Source organism: Squalius cephalus (genome assembly GCF_949319135.1).
Source record: "Squalius cephalus genome assembly, chromosome: 16".
NCBI classification, from domain to species: domain Eukaryota; kingdom Metazoa; phylum Chordata; class Actinopteri; order Cypriniformes; family Leuciscidae; genus Squalius; species Squalius cephalus.
Genome location: NC_137137.1, coordinates 36,319,376 through 36,338,092, shown reverse-complemented (window position 1 = coordinate 36,338,092; position 18,717 = coordinate 36,319,376). Strand labels below are relative to the sequence as shown.

At 40.5% G+C, this 18,717-nt stretch overlaps 1 protein-coding gene across 1 annotated transcript; it reads left to right on the top strand.

The window, feature by feature from the left end:
* Window positions 1–11,427: 11,427 nt before the first annotated feature.
* LOC307173313 (zinc-binding protein A33-like) lies at window positions 11,428–16,869 on the top strand (the record flags this gene model as incomplete). The annotated part of the gene is made up of 6 exons (XM_079896339.1): window positions 11,428–11,823; window positions 14,160–14,255; window positions 14,470–14,700; window positions 14,778–14,800; window positions 14,882–15,000; window positions 16,109–16,869. 6 exons carry the CDS (start codon window positions 11,428–11,430, stop codon window positions 16,612–16,614), a joined length of 1,371 nt encoding a protein of 456 aa, XP_079752465.1. The 3' UTR covers window positions 16,615–16,869.
* Between the last annotated feature and the right edge of the window lie 1,848 nt (window positions 16,870–18,717).

The following is an 18,717-nucleotide window of genomic DNA, read 5'->3' as shown; positions in this document are numbered from 1 at the left end:
GGTCGTTTCATACGGTTGCTGGAAGAGGTTTTATTAACCTAGCGCAAGACCTAATAAATCTGGGGGCTACATATGGGTCTCAGCGGATAGTGTGTCTAAGTCTCTTAGAATCTAAGTTTTTAAAAAAAGATTTTTTTAGAAACATTGGGATGTTTTGAAAAAGATATAGCAATTGCGGGAGGAAAATCATCTTTATAACATTAATTCTCCCAATTAAAGAAATTGGGAGCGTGTCCCAGAATGATATTCTAGTCTTTAATCGCTCTATTAGAGGGGGGAAGTTTGCCTGGAATAGAGATGAATACTGTTTTGTCACTTCTATCCCCAAATAGGTAAATCTGTCTGGAGAGAATGTAAATGGAAAGTGATCTAGGTGTGTTAAGTCACTCATTTGGACCGGCATTAAAACGCTTTTTGACCAATTAATACGATAACCCGAAAAGGTCCCAAACAGGTTGATTTTGTCGAGAAGATTAGGGATGGTAATTTGAGGCCTCGTTATATATAAAAGGATGTCATCTGCGTATAATGATATCTTATTATTTGTGTCTTTGGTGGAGTAACCATAAATCTGGGGTTCCATTCTAATACATTGGGCTAAAGGTTCGATAGCCAACGCAAAAATTAAAGGGGATAGTGGACACCCCTGCCTTGTCCCTCTATGTAAGCTAAACGGGGAGGATATTGTCCGGTTCGTTAGGATTTGAGCCGTAGGATTCTTGTAAATGAGTTTGATTAGTGACAGGAATTTATTTCCAAAATTGAACCTATTAAGAACTTCAAATAAGTAACACCACTCAATCTGGTCAAATGCCTTCTCGGCGTCAAGTGCAAGTATGACAAGATCAGTGGGTGGGCCTCTCTTTGTATACATAATATTGAAAAGGCGTCTAAGATTAAAATTAGCACTCCTATTTGGTATGAAACCCGTCTGGTCCATATGAACTAGCTTTCCCAATAAAGGATTCAGCCTGTTAGCTAATATCTTTGCAAATAATTTCCCATCGACATTAAGGAGGGAAATAGGACGATAAGCGCCTACTTCCTGTGAGTCCTTCCCTTTTTTGTGAATTAATGTGATCACAGCCTCAGTTAAGGTGGGGGGTAAATTACCCTGCATCTGAGCATGTTCGTATAATTTCAACAGGTATGGGGATAAATTCTCACTGAATGCTTTGTATAGTTCCCCTGAAAGTCCATCAGGACCAGGCGCCTTATTACTCTTTAGGGAGGCAATGGCGCTCCGAACCTCTACAATTGTGAGGTCAGAGTTCAAGGAATCACAATCTTCCTCGCTCAGTCTGGGAAGTTCACATTTATCTAAAAATGCATTAATAGTTACAGAGTCTGAAGTGGTCTTTGAGGTATACAAATCAGTATAAAATTCAAGAAACCTGTCATTGATATCTTTAGGCTTAGTAAGTATTGTATTATCGTGGGCTTTTATCTTGTGTATTGTTCTGTCGTTTTCCATTTTTCTAAGTTGTCTAGCCAATAGTTTGTTTGGTTTGTCACCAAATTCAAAATATTTTTGCCTCGTATAGAGGAATGCTTTACTTAGTTTTGCAGAGATAATTTTGTTATATTCATACTTAAGTGTTGCTATTTTCCTGTGTAATATAATAGAGGGGGAGTGCGCGTTTTCTATATCAAGTATTTTAATTTGATCTCCTAATTCTTTTAATTTAGTCTTATTTACTTTTCGCCTAGAAGCTTCAAACGAGATGATACAGCCTCTTATATAAGCCTTGAATGCTTCCCAGAGGATGGAGGGGGAGGTATCAGGGTTGTCGTTCATTTCAAAGTATAGGGAAATCTGGTCTTTTAAGTATTCGCAAAATTTATTTTCAGTGAGTAGATGCGCGTTCAGTTTCCAAGAGGCGTGTGGCTTATCTACATGATCTAAACACACCGAAAAGGTGAGTGGGCTGTGGTCTGAAATCACTATGCTGTGATATTTAGCATTTAATGGAGACGGTGTGAGTTTGGCGTCCACCAGGAAGTAGTCTATCCTACTATAGGAGTTATGTACAGGTGAATAAAATGAGTAGTCCCTGCCTGTAGGGTTCATCACTCTCCATATATCCAGTACATTAGTGTTATTAATGAACGTATTTCATTAGCCATTCTTCAGATGAGTTTCCTGTAGGAACATAATGTCTGAGGTCAGTGATTTTAGGTGGGTCAGAATTTTACCCCTCTTGACTGGGTTATTTACTCCGCATACATTCCAGCTGGAAAATGTGAGACCTTTCAGCCCTCTGGTTTGATTGTTTAAACTATCATACATCTGGAATATGTGATCAGTGCAGTATCTGTGGCAGTACAGTTGTCAATGCTTAGGATTTGAGTGAATGGTCTTCTTATCCCTCCCCTCCCCTCTACCCCAATCCCCCCCACAACCGTTATCAAAGTCAGTCCAGTCCCCATAATGACAAATGAAAACAAAACTACTCTAGCCAATTCGAAGTGAATGTGGCGCGAGCCTTCTTAAGGAAGTACGTTCAACAAACAAACCAGTAACTTCCCCACACCTTCTGGTGGCCTGATGCTAGCTCCTATCTGTGATCACATAACTTGGTAACTTACACAAAATGTTTAAGTAGTTTAGTGAAGAAAAGAAAATATAATTAATTAAAGTGCCATAGTGATATCGTATCCATGGGTGAACAGAAACACACGCACGCACGCACACACACGAAAACGCGCACGCGCACACACACACATGCACGTGACACACCCATACACATACCTATATATCTAGCTAAGAATTAAAACTGTAAACATATTTTCCCCAGGGGGGAATTCGCATCGTCTCTATAAAAAAATAAAAATAAAAAAAAGGGGTAGAAATAAATTTAAATATATGTGAACAAAAACGTAACTGAGATGTAACTCCAGGCAATAACATTATGAATATTTTTCAATAACAGTGAACCCTTTCCACACTTTAAAGAACTAACGTTAAGTTAACTGAACAATTGTCAGGGCTCTAGATAAGATATCAGAAAAAAGAGAACGAGAGAGGAATAAAATAAAATAAAAAATAGCAGCGCAAACCTCGGCCTGTATGAGGCAGGACATAACATTTTCCAATTATCCTTCTAATGAGAATGGTGGTTTTACAGTCAGATAGTGAGCATAGACAGTGATAGTGAGGCATCAGCTGTGTGTATGTATAAGTGTGTACGCTAACTCACGTGGAAAGGAAACAGCTAGTGTTGTGCTAGCACTAGCCATAAAAGCTAACTAGTGAGCAACGTTACATAACCACCTCTCTGAATATCTCGTTTCTCCGCATCAGCAGTGATTGCATCAGTTTATGCGTCCTTCTGTCTCATTTCAGTCGAGCCCGGTGTCGGGAGGCGTTCGGCATATTCCTCTGCTTTTTTGGCATCTATGAACGAGATCTGTGTGCCGTTGTGGGTTATTAGGAGTCTGGCAGGATAGAGGATATTAGTGATGTTACGTTCGTGAACGAATCGTTCTTTTTGAACGAATCTTTTAGGTGAACGAATCATTCTCGTTCACGTAATCCATTGACTCATATTTCTCGTTCACTGAAATTCCTCCCTCCACCGCAGCGCGCCGCTATTGCGCGCATGCGCAGCTCTGGACCGTTTCATCTGTCAAAGAATGACTAAACCTCGAGCCAATAGCCTTCGAGTATGATACGAGGACGGAGCATGTGATTTGTTGAATCTAGTGAACGAATACGCCCTTCATTGAGTTGCTTTGAGTTTGAAAGAGTCAAATGAACTGTTACATACATACATCTCGTCTCATTATTACGTTCGTCGTTCGAACAACTGGTTCTTTTCATTCACGAACGAGTCGTTCGTGAATGAAAAGAACCAGTTGTTCGAAACGAGTCAAATGAACTGTTAACATACATCTTGTTCGTGAATGAAAAGAACCAGTTGTTCGAACGACAAACGTAATAATGACGACGTGCAAGCTGGTCAGTGCAAGCTGATGGTTTAATTTAATAAAAGACAGCTTAAAATTTTAGTTTTTACTAAAATCTTCAAACTACATCAGGTAATCTGATAACTTCAAAATGAGTGGCACCAGAAAGAGAAGTGTATTATGGAATTATTTTAATGAGGTGTCTCCAACACAGGCTTTGTGTACAGTTTGTAAAACACAGTTGTCATTTAAAGGAGGATCTACAGCTAACCTTAAGAGGCATCTAAAGGTAAAGCATCCAACTGTGCAGCTGACACAAAGGGAAACTGAACAAGTGGAGGATACTGGAACATCCAGCAGTACCAGTACTGCTCAACCTCCTCCTACCTCACCTGCCACTACCAGCACATCTCATACAACTGTCCCACACAGACGACGAGCAGGACAGGCCACCCTAACACATTTTGTGGCTCGGCCAATTGACCCACTAAGACAAAAGAAAGTGGATGAGGACCTGGCAAGGATGATTGCATTGGATCTGCAACCTTTTTCCATTGTGGAGGACAGAGGTTTCAGAGCATTTACAAAGGCCTTAAACCCATCCTATATTTTGCCCAGCAGGCAGACCCTGTCAAAAACAATAATTCCAGAAATGTTTTCAAAGGTTCGTGAACAAATTATGGACAAAGTTGGCAAGGCATCGGCTGTCTGCCTCACAACCGACTGCTGGACATCTAGGGCCACATGTGGTTTCATGTCAGTCACATGCCACTTCATTGACAATTTTAAAATGGAGACATGTCTGTTAGATTGTTTTGAATTTACTGAAAGACACACTGCAGATAATCTGGCAGACACTCTTTTAAGAATTGCCAGAGAGTGGAACATAACAGACAAAATAGTAGCTTGTGTCACTGACAATGCTCACAACATAACCCTGGCCATTCACAAAACCTCATGGAAGCATCTGCCATGTTTTGCCCACACAGTTAACTTGATTGTGAGGGGTGGACTTAATGTAATCCAAAATACACTGAATAAGATTAAAGCAATTGTGGAGTACATGCACCGAAGCACAGTGGCAGCTGAAAAACTCAAGGCAACTCAGCAGCAGATGGGCTTGCCAGAGTTAAAACTGAAACAGGACTGCCCAACACGATGGAACTCCACATTTTATATGTTACGGAGATTTCTTGATAACAAGGATGCCATCATCACCACACTAGCACTAGTAAATTCTCGACTGGAAACTCTGACACAGGATGAGTGGAAAGAAATGGAAGAGGCCTGTGAGGTTTTAAAACCATTTGAAGAGGTCACAGTTGAAATCAGTGGTGAGAGGTATGTAACAATACTCTTAGAAAAATCATTATTATAACAAATTTAATTTAATTTAATAATTTAATTTTACTTTTATTACACTATTAGCATAACACAAAAAAAACTGTTTTGCAAACAGCTTTTGCAGACTGTAAAATGTAAAGATAAATTATAAGTGGCATTGTTATTGCCACAGTAATGCCGGAAAATTAGTATTATTCATTAATGATTATTATACTGTATTTATTAAATTCAAATGTTGTTTTTGCTCCCTATAGCTATGTGACTGCCTCAAAGGTGATCCTGCTTTCACGGAGTCTCCAAAAAATAAGCACAAGATACCTGAGATCGGGAGGGTTCAGAAAACCTATAATGGACATGCTTGAAGCAATTACCAAAGACATGGCTACCAGGTTCCACAAGGTGGAATTTCACCATCTGCTCTCAGAAGCATCTGCACTAGACCCAAGATTTAAAAAAAAAAGGCCTTTTCAGATGATCATGCAGCAAATGAAGCCATCCAGAGACTCAAAAATGCCGCTGGGAGAGTGAGATCTTCCTCAGCACATCAACCAGAGCAGCAACAGGCAGCAGCAGCAGCACCACAAGAAACACAAGAAAGCTTAGTGTGGGGTGATTTCGATGAACAAGTTGCAGGTCTTGTGACAAATACAAGTTCTTCAGCAGAAGCTGTTTTGGAAATTCGATCGTATTCAGAGGAGCCCCTGCAACCAAGGTCCTCCAACCCACTACTCTGGTGGCAAAACCGGGCACTGATTTACCCCAGATTGACCCAAGTTATGCTGGGAAGGCTTTGCATTGTGGCAACATCTGTTCCATCAGAAAGAGTTTTCAGCAAGATGGGACAGATCATCTCTGAAAAAAGAAGCAGAATCAGCCCCTCTAAGGCCAGACAGCTGATGTTTTTGAATGCCAACTTTGAATAATCCTGTTTTTGTACCTGCTTATATGTCAGGGTCTTTTTTTCATGCTGCTCTGGGTTTTTTTGCACTTTAAATAGGGGATAAGCTATTGTTTACTACTGTTTATATTTACACTAATGTTAACTTGCTGTTTTTAGTAATAGTGCAAATTATTTTTGCACTACTGTGTTTAGCTTGATTTAACTTTACACTACTTTTACCTGTTTTTCTTATATTTTATACTGTTTAAAAAAAATAAAAAAAAAAAAAAAAAAATATATATATATATATATATATATATATATATATATATATATTGCCCTTCTTTTGTAGTTTTGCACTACCTGTTTTGTATTATACATTGCACTTTACCTGACTATCGTATAGTGTAAGCACTGGTGTTTTGTGTGCATTTTGTTTTATTTATTTATATTATTGTTGTTTTATGTTTGAACAGTTACATACTTTTAAATAAAAAAATATTTCATTATGTTTGAGTCATGTCATGCACTTTTGTTTGTTTAAAAACTGTAAAACATAAAAAAAATATGACAGTATTGATTATTTGCGTCACGTCATCCCATCTCATTTGCGTCACGTGACTCACGTCAGCAAATAGCATTTCAGCTCGGGCTTCTACTCTACTGAACGAATATAATGGCATCATTGACCGAGATCGCTCTGTTTTGAGTCTGAACGAGAGAGAGATCTCCCGTTCGTGAACGAATTGAATGAACTGGTAGCTATACCCAGTTCGTTGACCGGGTAGGTCGGCCATTCTGTCAATCTAGTTCATCAATCAGCAGAAAGCGGATGCAAAGCACAGGTATCCGTACTGTGCACACTTGTTTATATATTCATATTTTACATACAGAACATAACTCCTCGTTTAACAATCTCAGATTTGAACGTGTAAATCTCTGACCAAACAATTAAATGTTAACTAGCCTAGTATGCAAACAAATAAAAAAAACACTTCTGCTTTGGTCATCCGAAAGAGTGTAATTTAAAAGATAAAAAGAGTAATGACTTTGATCACTTATTTAGACTTATTTTATTCATTTAATGAGAAGGGCACAATTTTTAATGAAGCCAAATCGGTTTTTATTTTGTAACAAGTAAATACGTTAGTTGAACAACACATTTTGCCGCACATGCTGACGTATTTGTGTAATATGGAAAAATGGTCACTGAACGAATCAGTGAACGAATCTGAACGAATCATTTTGGTGAACGAACTAAAAATGAACAAGTCTCTGGAAAGAATCAAAATTTCCACCACTAGAGGATATGGAAGCTTATGGGTAGCAATATTCAATTTGAAATGTAATATGCAAAATGACAATGCAATATGTAAAATAGCAATGCATTTCTGTATTTCAATTTTAATTTTCCCATACATTTGTGCAACGTTTGGTGCAAAATGAAAATGAAAATTCAATTATAAAATTTACATTTGCCATTTCATACACTAGTTTTAATATGTAATTTGAATCCATAATTTAACGCTTTATAAGTTGCATAATTAAAATTAAAATGTATTACAGAAATTATTAGATATGTTTAACATGTTCAAGCAAAAACTGTGGCAAAATTGTAATTTAAATGTTATTTTTTCTTAATTGCATTTACACTCACAGTTAAGACACTTGCGATTGCATTTCCTTTATGTGTCACGCAATGAATGTAGCAAAATTCAATGTGCAAAAATTCAGCCCGTCCCGCCCTGTCAATCACTGCGTGAAGGCGGGGCTCGGCAACAGGTAAACATACGCTATGGTGCGTATTTTGAGTTGTTGGAAGGAAACACGGCGGCGGCAGATCTGATACGAGCGTTAAATTCACTAGCAGATGAAGTGGAGCGTGGACAGAGAAATGGTAGTGTTTCCGAAGATTATTATGCGTCTGCAGGTGATAGAACCAGTACGATGTTGTTCTGCCTTATCAAGCGTCGACACCCATGTCAACATTATGCTCATGCTGCACTGCTGTTGTCTGATGCTGGACTGTGTTGATGGTTTTGTTTTGTATAAAATATTATCATTGTCTGATACATGCTTATCTTTATTATTAGCCTACTATTAACTGTAATACCCAATGTTGGAGATAGTTTTTCCTTACAAATGCATAGGCCTATTACTCTGAGATCACATAATATGACGACAAAGCTCCGTTGGTATTCGGTATTAATACGAAAAATGTGACCGCTCTTTATTTATTTATAACTGACTGTAATGTTCAATAAAGTGACGAATGTGATGTGTGACCATCTCTGTTTATTCAGCTGTATAATCATAAAATATGAGGCAGACATGCGAGTCCCTTTCCATTTTATAAAGCATATTGATAAGGTATGAATACATATGTACATGGTCACGGAATCTGACGGGTCAAATTCATCGACCTAGCCTTTTTTGGGTGATTGTGGAGCAGGTCGAGGGCTGGTGACGCCATCGTCTTATAATTCAGTGTCTAATATTTTAAACAACGAAGCAGCACACGAAACTTTAACCGGCACAAACAAACGAGACTATTCAGGGTGAATGTGGAGCAGGTAGGGGGGCTGAGTGACCTCAGAATGACCAATAAATATTATTTTAACATTTAAGAAACCGAAGCAGCACAAAATAAACGTTTATCGCGCGCAAACAAACACACGAGTCTACTCTATTTGGTGAATGTGGCCTATTTTGCCGACGTTTTGCATGGGTTGGGGGCGGGGCCAACTTCACGCAGTGATTGACAGGGCGGGACGGGCACGTGATCGGCTCAGAATGCATTTTCAAATTGCACATTGAATTTTGCTACATTCATTGCGTGACACTTAAAGGAAATGCAATAACAAGTGTCTTAACTATGAGTGTAAATGCAATTAAGAAAAAATAACATTTAAATTACAATTTTGCCACAGTTTTTGCTTGAACATGTTAAACATATCTAATAATTTCTGTAATACATTTTAATTTTAATTATGCAACTTATAAAGCGTTAAATTATGGATTCAAATTACATATTAAAACTAGTGTATGAAATGGCAAATGTAAATTTTATAATTGAATTTTCATTTTCATTTTGCACCAAACGTTGCACAAATGTATGGGAAAATTAAAATTGAAATACAGAAATGCATTGCTATTTTACATATTGCATTGTCATTTTGCATATTACATTTCAAATTGAATATTGCTACCCATAAGCTTCCATATAGAGGAGGCCGTACCTGACCCCGGGCTTGTCCCGTAGCAGCTCCCTCGTGCGGTTGAATAGTGCCCTCTTTTTAGCTACGGCAGGCGGGTAGTCCGGGAAAATTTGAATCCTCTTACCGCCATGGAAGAGCTGTTTCTCCGCTGCAGCCTTGCGTAGGATGTCCTCAAGCCTGTGAAAGTAGTGTAGCCTCAGTACAAATGGTCTGGGTGGCTCATGAGGTTCGGGCCGTCTTCGGAGGGTCCGGTGTGCTCTATCAATGAGAGGCTTCTCATCCAGGGATAACACCTCTTGTAGCAACCCGGCGATAAAGTCTCTCGGCCTAAGTCCCTCGGTCCCCTCAGGGACTCCGATGATCCAGATGTTGTGTCTCCTCGAGCGCCCTTCTAGGTCTTCGCATTTCTCAGTTAGTTTTTCTACTTTAGAGCTCAGGCGGGTGACCTGACGCTGAAGTGCAGTAATATCGTCCGACTGTTGTGAGGCGGACTTCTCCATCTCTCCCATAGTATTAGTATGCGAGGTCGCAGATTTCTCCAGGTTCGAGATGGATGTCTGTAATTCTTCTTTAGTTGTAGCCAATTCGCCTCTCAGCACAGTATAGACCGTCTGTATACGGGCATCGATAGTGGCGCATATGTCATCTTTAATCTGGGTAACTTCATTTCGCAGCGCAGCAATAGCGGCCAGTATAGCTCGGTTTGGTGGGTCCGCCTCCTCAGTTGAGTCCGAGGGTTGATCAAGGCCTGACTCTTGATGGTCGTTCTTTTTGGCTTTTCCCTTTTTTAACATTGTTCTCTCCTTTTAGGTTAGGTTTTCCACTTGCTTGTGTCTTCTTATATCACCCCAAAGCACTTTTAGGCGGATATACAGGTGTTTAGTGTATTAATAAAATAAAAGTTACCAGAGCTATGTAAAACACGTCTCACCCCTCCATTGCTCAGCAGCGCCCCCCCCCCCCCCCCCGTCTTATTCTTTTAACACCCAATTCCTCACACAGTATCTGACCCCATTTTAACTTTTGTAACTCAACTTAATTGGCTGATCGTTACAACTTGACTATATATCATGGGCTATTTTGGGTCCACACTTTGGTGACGTCATGTAGTGCAGACCACTTCAAGGGTACAAAGGGGGCGCTGCTGAGCACACTTTAGAGCTTTAGAATGCTGAATGGGACGGCCTACGGACTCGTAGACTCAGCGAGCATGCGCAATTTAAGTCCACGAGACCGAAAGCCCACATGAAATGCGCCATTTGGGACAGGGCCTTAGTCTGTCTTCATCTATATATTGCGTGTATGAAGTGTATTCTAGTATTATCTTTAGAAATGTGTTTATGCTAATAAAGTGAGTATATTTTTCATAATTAACAAGAAATAATAAATCAGTGTTAATAAAGGTGCTGACGAGTGATCCATGAGAGACAAACTTTTGTCTCATCTCTGTTTCTCCTGTTTATTCAGAACTTTTAATCTGTTGATCTGTTTGTTTCTCCAAACACTGACAATCAGCAGATAAACAGAGGAGTGTTTATCACTGAAACTTCAGCATGAGAAGAAATCATTATAAGAGAGAGAGAGAGAGGGAGCATGACAGACCCTGGAGAAACTCTGTGACAAATAAAGAAGAGCAATAATAAAACACGTATAAGGGTTTTGAGATCTTTTATTTTTAATAATTGGGAATTTAAATTTTTTTTGTGTGTTTAATCCAAGGATTTAGCGTTATATCTTAACGTTTCAATGCAATTTGGTTTGATTTAGTTAATTTTACCTAAAGAAATCCTGATGTTGTTCTTTGACCTGTTTCAACACACCTTGATCAGAAGCTCCACCCTCTTACAACACTAACCAGGAAGAGACTGACTTGTTATTTATCTTTCTGCCATATGGACTTTGTCTCGACAAAAGCAATAAAGAATCAGTGATCGGTGGAGTACGAAGGGAAAAACTTTACTGAAGAATTTGAGAAGTTTGTTTCTGATCTTTGTGATTCTCATGGTGATTAATTTTTTAAACCGTCATTCAGAAAGTGAGAGTAAAGTTTAGATTGCTGGAGCTCAAACAGTGAAAATGGCTTCAGCAGCTGAAGATGATTATATTTGTCCTGTGTGTCATGAAATCTACAAGGCTCCAGTTATTTTATCCTGTAGTCACAGTTTCTGTAAAGAGTGTCTTCAACAGTTCTGGAGAACCAAGGAATCTCAGGAGTGTCCTGTTTGCAGGAGAAGATCCTCAAGATCTGATCCTCCAGTTATTTTTGCGTTAAAAAACTTGTGTGAGTCGTTCCTGAAGGAGAGAAATGAGCGGCGTTCATCAGGGTCTGAGGAGATCTGCAGTTTACACAGTGAGAAACTCAAACTCTTCTGTCTGAAGGACAAACAGCCTGTGTGTATCGTGTGCAGAGATTCAAAACAACATGACAATCATAAATTCAGACCCATTGGTGAAGTGGTTTCATCATATAAGGTAAGACAAATGTTTCTAGATTCACATGTAAAGAATCATAACGAGTCACAAACACAGATTGTTCCCGTTACTAACGTAACCTTGGTCCTGATGAGCAAAGATCTGTGTGTGCAGAGTTCCTCCTTCGATTGGGCTAAAAGCAGTCAATCATTGAGGTCATTCAGGAGGTGAACTCCCATCTGTCTCAGGGGGAGAGGGCCGCATCCACGAATATCATAAAAGTGAGCAGAGCGAGAGACAGTCAGAATGGTAGGACTGTATTATTTTGGTAAGCCCCTTCGAACGTGAATCTCAAGAACTGTGATGAGAAGCTATCTGGATATGAAAGTATGTGTCCTTCAGATCCACTGATAAAAACCAATCAGATCTGTGAGAGGATTTGTTTCAAAGTTAGCATTAGCATTTTGAACGGCCGTCTTACCAGAGCGTGGTTCAGACATCTCAAATCGAGGATGAGCCTGAGGCCTCCATCCTTCTCTGGAACGAGGAAGAAGCGTCTGTAAAAGCCTGAGTCGCCCTTCGCTAGCAGAGCTTGTGCTTCAGCTCGGAGGACGTGAGCGTCGATGTCCGAGACTTAAGTGTTAGTCACACTCCTGAAGCAGGGGAGCCTGCGAGAGAACTGGAGCGAGTAACTCCGTTTGATTATTTCTAAAACCCAATCTGACATGCCGGTAAAAGCTTCCCAAGCCCGGCTCTGGGCGGTGAGGAGTTATAATATGATATAATATGATATAATAATAATTTAAAAAATTATTCGTTACATTTATATTGCGCTTTTCTAGGTACTCAAGGCGCTTTGCAAAAGAGGAATGTTCTTTTATTTGAAGTGGTGCATCATCTATGACGACTTCTGGGCCTGTAAAACGCTCAGCGAAGCCGTCCACTGCAGACCCGAACAAACCCGAGAGAGAGACGGGGAGTCAAGGAGGGCTGTCTTGTCTTGATCTCCGTCAGGTTCAGCCAAAGGTGGTCCACCAAACTGGCCATGGCACGACCAATCGCTTGGGCCGTAGACTTAGTGGCACGCAGGGCGAGGTCGGTCACGCTGCACAGCTCTTTGAAGGCCGTCGGGTCAAGACCAGTTTTATCCATCGTGCAGAGAAGGTTGGCCTGGTAGACTTGAAGGATCTAGTTCTGCACGGCTTAGAGGGATGGGCAGCTTTAGGCAGAGATGTGCGGATGGTCTCTCCCAATGGGGGAAGCTTGGTGTACCCTTTTTCCTCCACACCGCCAAACAAGTTGAGGACAGACGAAAAGGATACGTGATGATTAGGGAGTGCGCCTTGACTTATTCAGTTCTTCGTGGACTTGAGTTGACAACTCGACGGAGTTGCAGGAAACACTCGTCAAGGCGACTACAGGAAGGCTCCTCTTCTACAGGTAGTGTGCGTGTGGGAGGGGAGGGGTTGCTGAGAGTTTGCTCAGTCCTCCGCTTCAGAGGCAGCCAGAGACATAGTGTCATGACGTGTGATGTGTAGGGAGCGCACCATGACTTATAACAGAGTTCGCTTAGTCCTCCGCTTCAGAGGCATAGTGTCATCAAAGTCCTCCTCGGAGCCGCCAAATGAAACCATGGCACTCGCTCCAGATGAGGAAAGCAGGGAGCCCTGCAGGAGCAACACTCGTGGCACGGCATTTTGCAACAAATGTCGCTCAAATTTGCTCTTTTAATAGTGAGATTGTCTCTTGAAGAGTTGCCGGATAGCCCAGAGGAGAAGCAGCGAGTCAGCTTTAGCTGTCGAAGAGCCATTAATCCGCTAGTTGAGGCTTGTTTCAATGATGAGCAGAAAGGCTCCTATCTTCTTCTCTTTGGAGACAGCGAGGAGATGATCTTCATGTTTGAAGGAGAACAATTCTGATGAAAACAGTTTTCAGCGGAACTTAAATATGCAGTCGGCCCCGTCTGATTTGGCGGGCTGAAAAGCCATTTGTCTGTAGAGATGCACAGACGTGAACCAATCAGGCTTCAGTGTTCAGTGTTGATTTGATTGAACAGGGCGGCAGTGATCAGGACTGGTTGTGTTTAGTCCAGCTGAACACATTATAAATGCAGTTTCATATATTTGAGGAATTAGTAACTACGAGGGCAAATACATTTTCACACCGGCCCAGTTGGTATTGGAGAACTTTTTTGTTTCAATAAATAAGATTGTCATTTACAAACTGTACTTTGTGTTTACTCAGGTTGCCTTTGTTTTATGGTAGGTTTTAATTTCTGAATCAATTTAGTATGAGATGGGGGCAAATACTTTTTCACTGCATTGTATGATCATATCACTGTATTGTCTTCTCTTCACTGCAATCTGGTGTTTTAATGTATTTTTGTTCAATTCTAGGAGGAGCTCAATACAGCACTGAAGTCCTTACAGGAGAAACTTAAACACAATGAAAAAATTAAAGCAGAGTTTGAGGAAACAGTTCAACACATCAAGGTGAGGAAACAGAAACGAGAGTCATTTTCATTACAGCTGTTGGATCACTATATACAGTTATGATCTGATATAATGGATAACAGGTTATTATTTCTGTAAATGACTAGCAGCAATCTGCTTCTGGATCCGTTTTATGTCGGGTATCCGAGTTTATCTTGGATATTAATGATGTGTGTTGATTGAGATGATTGAAGTGAATGTGCTTTGATTTCAGTCTCAAGCTGAGCACACAGAGCGTCAGATTAAACAGCAGTTTGAGAAGCTTCATCAGTTTCTCAGAGATGAAGAAGAAGCTACAGTCACTGCACTGAGGGAGGAAGAGGAGCAGAAGAAGCAGAGGATGAAGGAGAAGCTGGAGGAGATGAACACACACATCTCAGCTCTTTCACACACAATCAAAGACATGGAGGAGATGATGAAAGCCAATGACGTCTGCTTTCTGAAGGTCTGATTTCAGATCATTGGTTGATTGATTGATGATTGATTGAGTTCTTGATGATAAATGGTGTGTTTGTTCTGCAGGAGTTTCCAGTCTCAATGGAAAGGTGAGTGATCTGCTCCTGTCTCTGGTCTCTCTGGTTCTGATCCAAAGCCACTGCAGTTCTGACTCCTGAATGTTCTTCCAGAGTCCAGAGCTCACAGCCGGATCCACAGATGGCTTCTGGAGCTTTGATTCATGTGCCACGATACTTGGGCAACCTGCCGTTCAGAGTCTGGAAGAAGATGCAGGACATCGTCCAAAACAGTGAGTCTGACAGCAGGAGATCTGAGCTGGACATGATGGATGGGTGGAGAGTTAGAGGCTCTTCATGACAGAGATAGATAGATAGATAGATAGATAGATAGACATACAAAGATAGATAGATAGATAGATAGACAGATAGAAAGAAAGAAAGAAAGAAAGAAAGAACAGTTTGTTGTTTGTTAGATGGTTAGAATTAGTAACATGATGCTAATACAATCACCATGTTGCTTGCATGTTTTAGCAAGATGCTAACATGATGCTAGCATAATTAACATGTTGTTAGCATTGTGCTAACATGATTAGCATGCTTCTGCATTTTAGTTAGCGTTTTAACACTTAACTATTAGCTATTAGCATGTAGCTATTCACTGCTAGCATATGTAGCAAGTTCTGTTTGCTAGCATTAGTCAAAGGAGCCAACCGCCATGTCTCTACGATGTTCTGGTGCAGAGATATAGGTCTTGCTGAAAAGTTGCTAGGGTACTTTGTCTAGTTGCTAGGGAGTGGCTTGGCAGCTGCCAATGATGTTACTTCAAAGGCTGCTTGCCAGTATGAATGATATAAACCAACCGCAACTCCTCTATGACATTCAGATTAGAAGATATCCCTCTTTGGATTTGGGTTGCTAGGGTGCCTGACAATGGTTGCTAGGGCGTGGCTAGGAAGTGTTGAAGGAGATTCATGTTTAACCCAAGTCAAACCCAACAGACTGTCATAATAAACTAATTTAAAACAAAATACAGACTATAAGAGCCAATAAAATGAAGATGATCAGATGCTGAAGATCAGACACACACTTACAGTTCTTCATCTACAGCATAAATCTCAACAGATCTCATTGAGTTATTGTTATTTAACTTTCCCAAAGTATCAGTTTCTCTTGATGGACACAAATGTCTGAATCTCATATTTAATGTTTGTAGTTGATGCCGTTAAACGCTGATGATAAAAACGAGTGTGAAACTAATAACAGCACTGACAGTGATCAGAGGAACATGTGTTTGATCAACAGGACGAGTGTCATAATTCATAATAATCTGTGTTGGGTTCACTCTTGATCATTATATGAAGATCAGAATAAAAGCTTCTGTTGATTGTGTCTCATCAGCTCCTGTGATTCTGGATCCAAACACTGTGAGCCCACTTCTCGTCCTGTCTGATGATCTGACCAGTGTGAGATGGAGCGAGAACAAACCACTTCTTCCTGATAATCCAGAGAGATTTGACTGTCATTCCTGTGTTCTGGGTTCAAAGGGTTTTAACTCAGGAACACACTGCTGGGATGTGGAGGTTAAAGAGAGTTCATACTGGAGACTTGGAATAACTACAGCATCAAACCAGAGAAAGGGAGATGATTTCTTCAAGACTGATGTCTGGAGTGTACAGTATATTCCTCGGTACGGACTGTATTTTGGTTCTGGTTTTCGTGTTTATCAGAAGCTTGATCGTGTGAGAGTGAATCTGGACTATGACGGAGGAACGGTGTCGTTCTCTGATCCTGTAACTAACACACATCTACACACATTCACAACCACCTTCACTCACACACTCTTTCCATTCTTCTGTTGTTATAGTTCTTCCTCTCTGAGGATCTTACCGGTCAATAGTCAGTAAACGTCACTCCTGTAGATCTGGATCTTCCTGCTTTCATCATGTTTCCAATATTTAATCCATATCACATGAGTAAGAGTGCTGTTGATCTGAATATCAGTACGGTGGCTGTGATTGGGCCGTGATGATCACATGACTGATATCCAGCACTACAGCAACACTCAGATCAATAAACAAGAAGTTTTCATTTATATTCCACTTCACACAATTAGACCGATTAGAGACCGTTTTAGCATTCATGTTTTCAGGATAATTGACATTTACGTGAGGCGGGCAGAAAATTGGTATCAAAAAGGGCACCAATTCTAATGTTTATTTTTCAAAACAGGCATGCCCCATGACCACAAAAATGTATGATAGCAGTGCCATGTAGGTAGCTTAAGGTATTCAAATTACAAATTTTACATTTAAGCGTGCTGAAAAAATCTAATTATGCAAAATAAATCTCAACATTGATAAACTGTGTTATATTGACATATCTATTGCTTTAGATCTTCTCTTTTATGATGAAATATCATTGTGAAATGAAATAAAGTAAAATAAAATCATATATAGGCTCTTTAGGACAAAAAACTAAGGAAAATTTAACACAATTTTGAAATTTTATTAACACAAAATAATATTTTGTGCAAATATGGTTCAATATATCTCCCAACATTTCCACACAGGTGGTTTCCTCTTTGAATAGCTTCCAGCAGGTTTCACCACAGGTAATAAACATAGTCTTATGTTCAAGCTTGGTTCTGTGTACTGGATCTTTCCAGTAGCTGCGGATGAACTCTACCAGACTGTTCTTCTTACTCGGTGATGCAAGGAACTTTCTCCATTGGGTAATGCTATGTCCTGCTGCAATGTTGCGAAACTACTTTGTGAGCTCTCAAGGTTTTGTCTCTCAATGTCCTTAATAGGGTCGTCTGCATAGACATCAAACACAACATCAATTCTGTGACTGTTGGGACAATGAAGCAGAACCACTGTTAGCAAATATTCTGCAAGTTCCCCAAAGGTTTTGTTGTCACATTTCAGTTTGTTGACGATAGCCATGCCATCAACAATTGATGCTGAAAACTGTGGAATTGTTTCAGCTGGGGCGACATTCTTCTGTAGTACAGACGCTAATGCAGCTTTGTTGGCTTTTACATTTACATTTAGTCATTTAGCAGACGCTTTTATCCAAAGCGACTTACAAATTAGGACTAAGTTAAGCAAGTCATCGTGAAGAGGCAAAAACAACGCAAGAAGTGCTCAAAATACGAAGTTCAGGCATTGTTCAGAGTAGCATAAGCCCGATAAGCGAGGAAATAAAGGAAAAGAAAAGGGATTTTTTTTTAAGAGGTTAAGTGCTCACGGAAGAGAAGGGTTTTCAGTTGTTTTTTGAATGTTGCCAGGGATTCTGCGTTCCGGATGAGGGTGGGGAGAGCGTTCCACCAGCATGGAACCGTGAATGAGAATGTTCTGGAAAGTGATTTTGTGGCTCTCTGTGATGGAACCACAAGACGTCACTCGTTGACCGATCGCAGGCTTCTGGTAGGGATGTAGACTTGTAGGAGTGAGTGAAAGTAGGAGGGAGCTGAGCCTGTGATAGATCTGTAAGCAAGCGTCAATGCCTTGAACTTGATGCGAGCAGAGAGAGGTAGCCAGTGCAGAGAGATGAACAGAGGAGTGGCGTGGGCCCTCTTGGGCTCGTTGAAGACAAGACGAGCTGCAGCGTTCTGAATCATTTGTAGAGTTTTAGTTGCCCATGATGGAAGTCCAGCCAGAAGAGCATTGCAGTAGTCAAGCCTAGAAATGACCAGGGCCTGGACGAGGAGTTGTGTTGCATGCTCAGTTAGGAAAAGCCTGACCTTCCTGATGTTGTGCAGTGCAAACCTGCATGATCGAGCTATCTTTGAAATGTGATCTGTGAAGGTCAGCTGGTCATCCAATATCACTCCAAGATTTCTGACCGACCTTGATGGGGTGATTGATGCTGAATCTAGCTGGATAGTGAAGTCGTGTTGTAGAGACGGATTGGCAGGGAGGACGAGAAGCTCAGTCTTTGGCAGGTTGAGCTGCAGGTGATGTTCCTTCATCCATGTCGAGATGTCTGCCAGACCGCTTGAGATC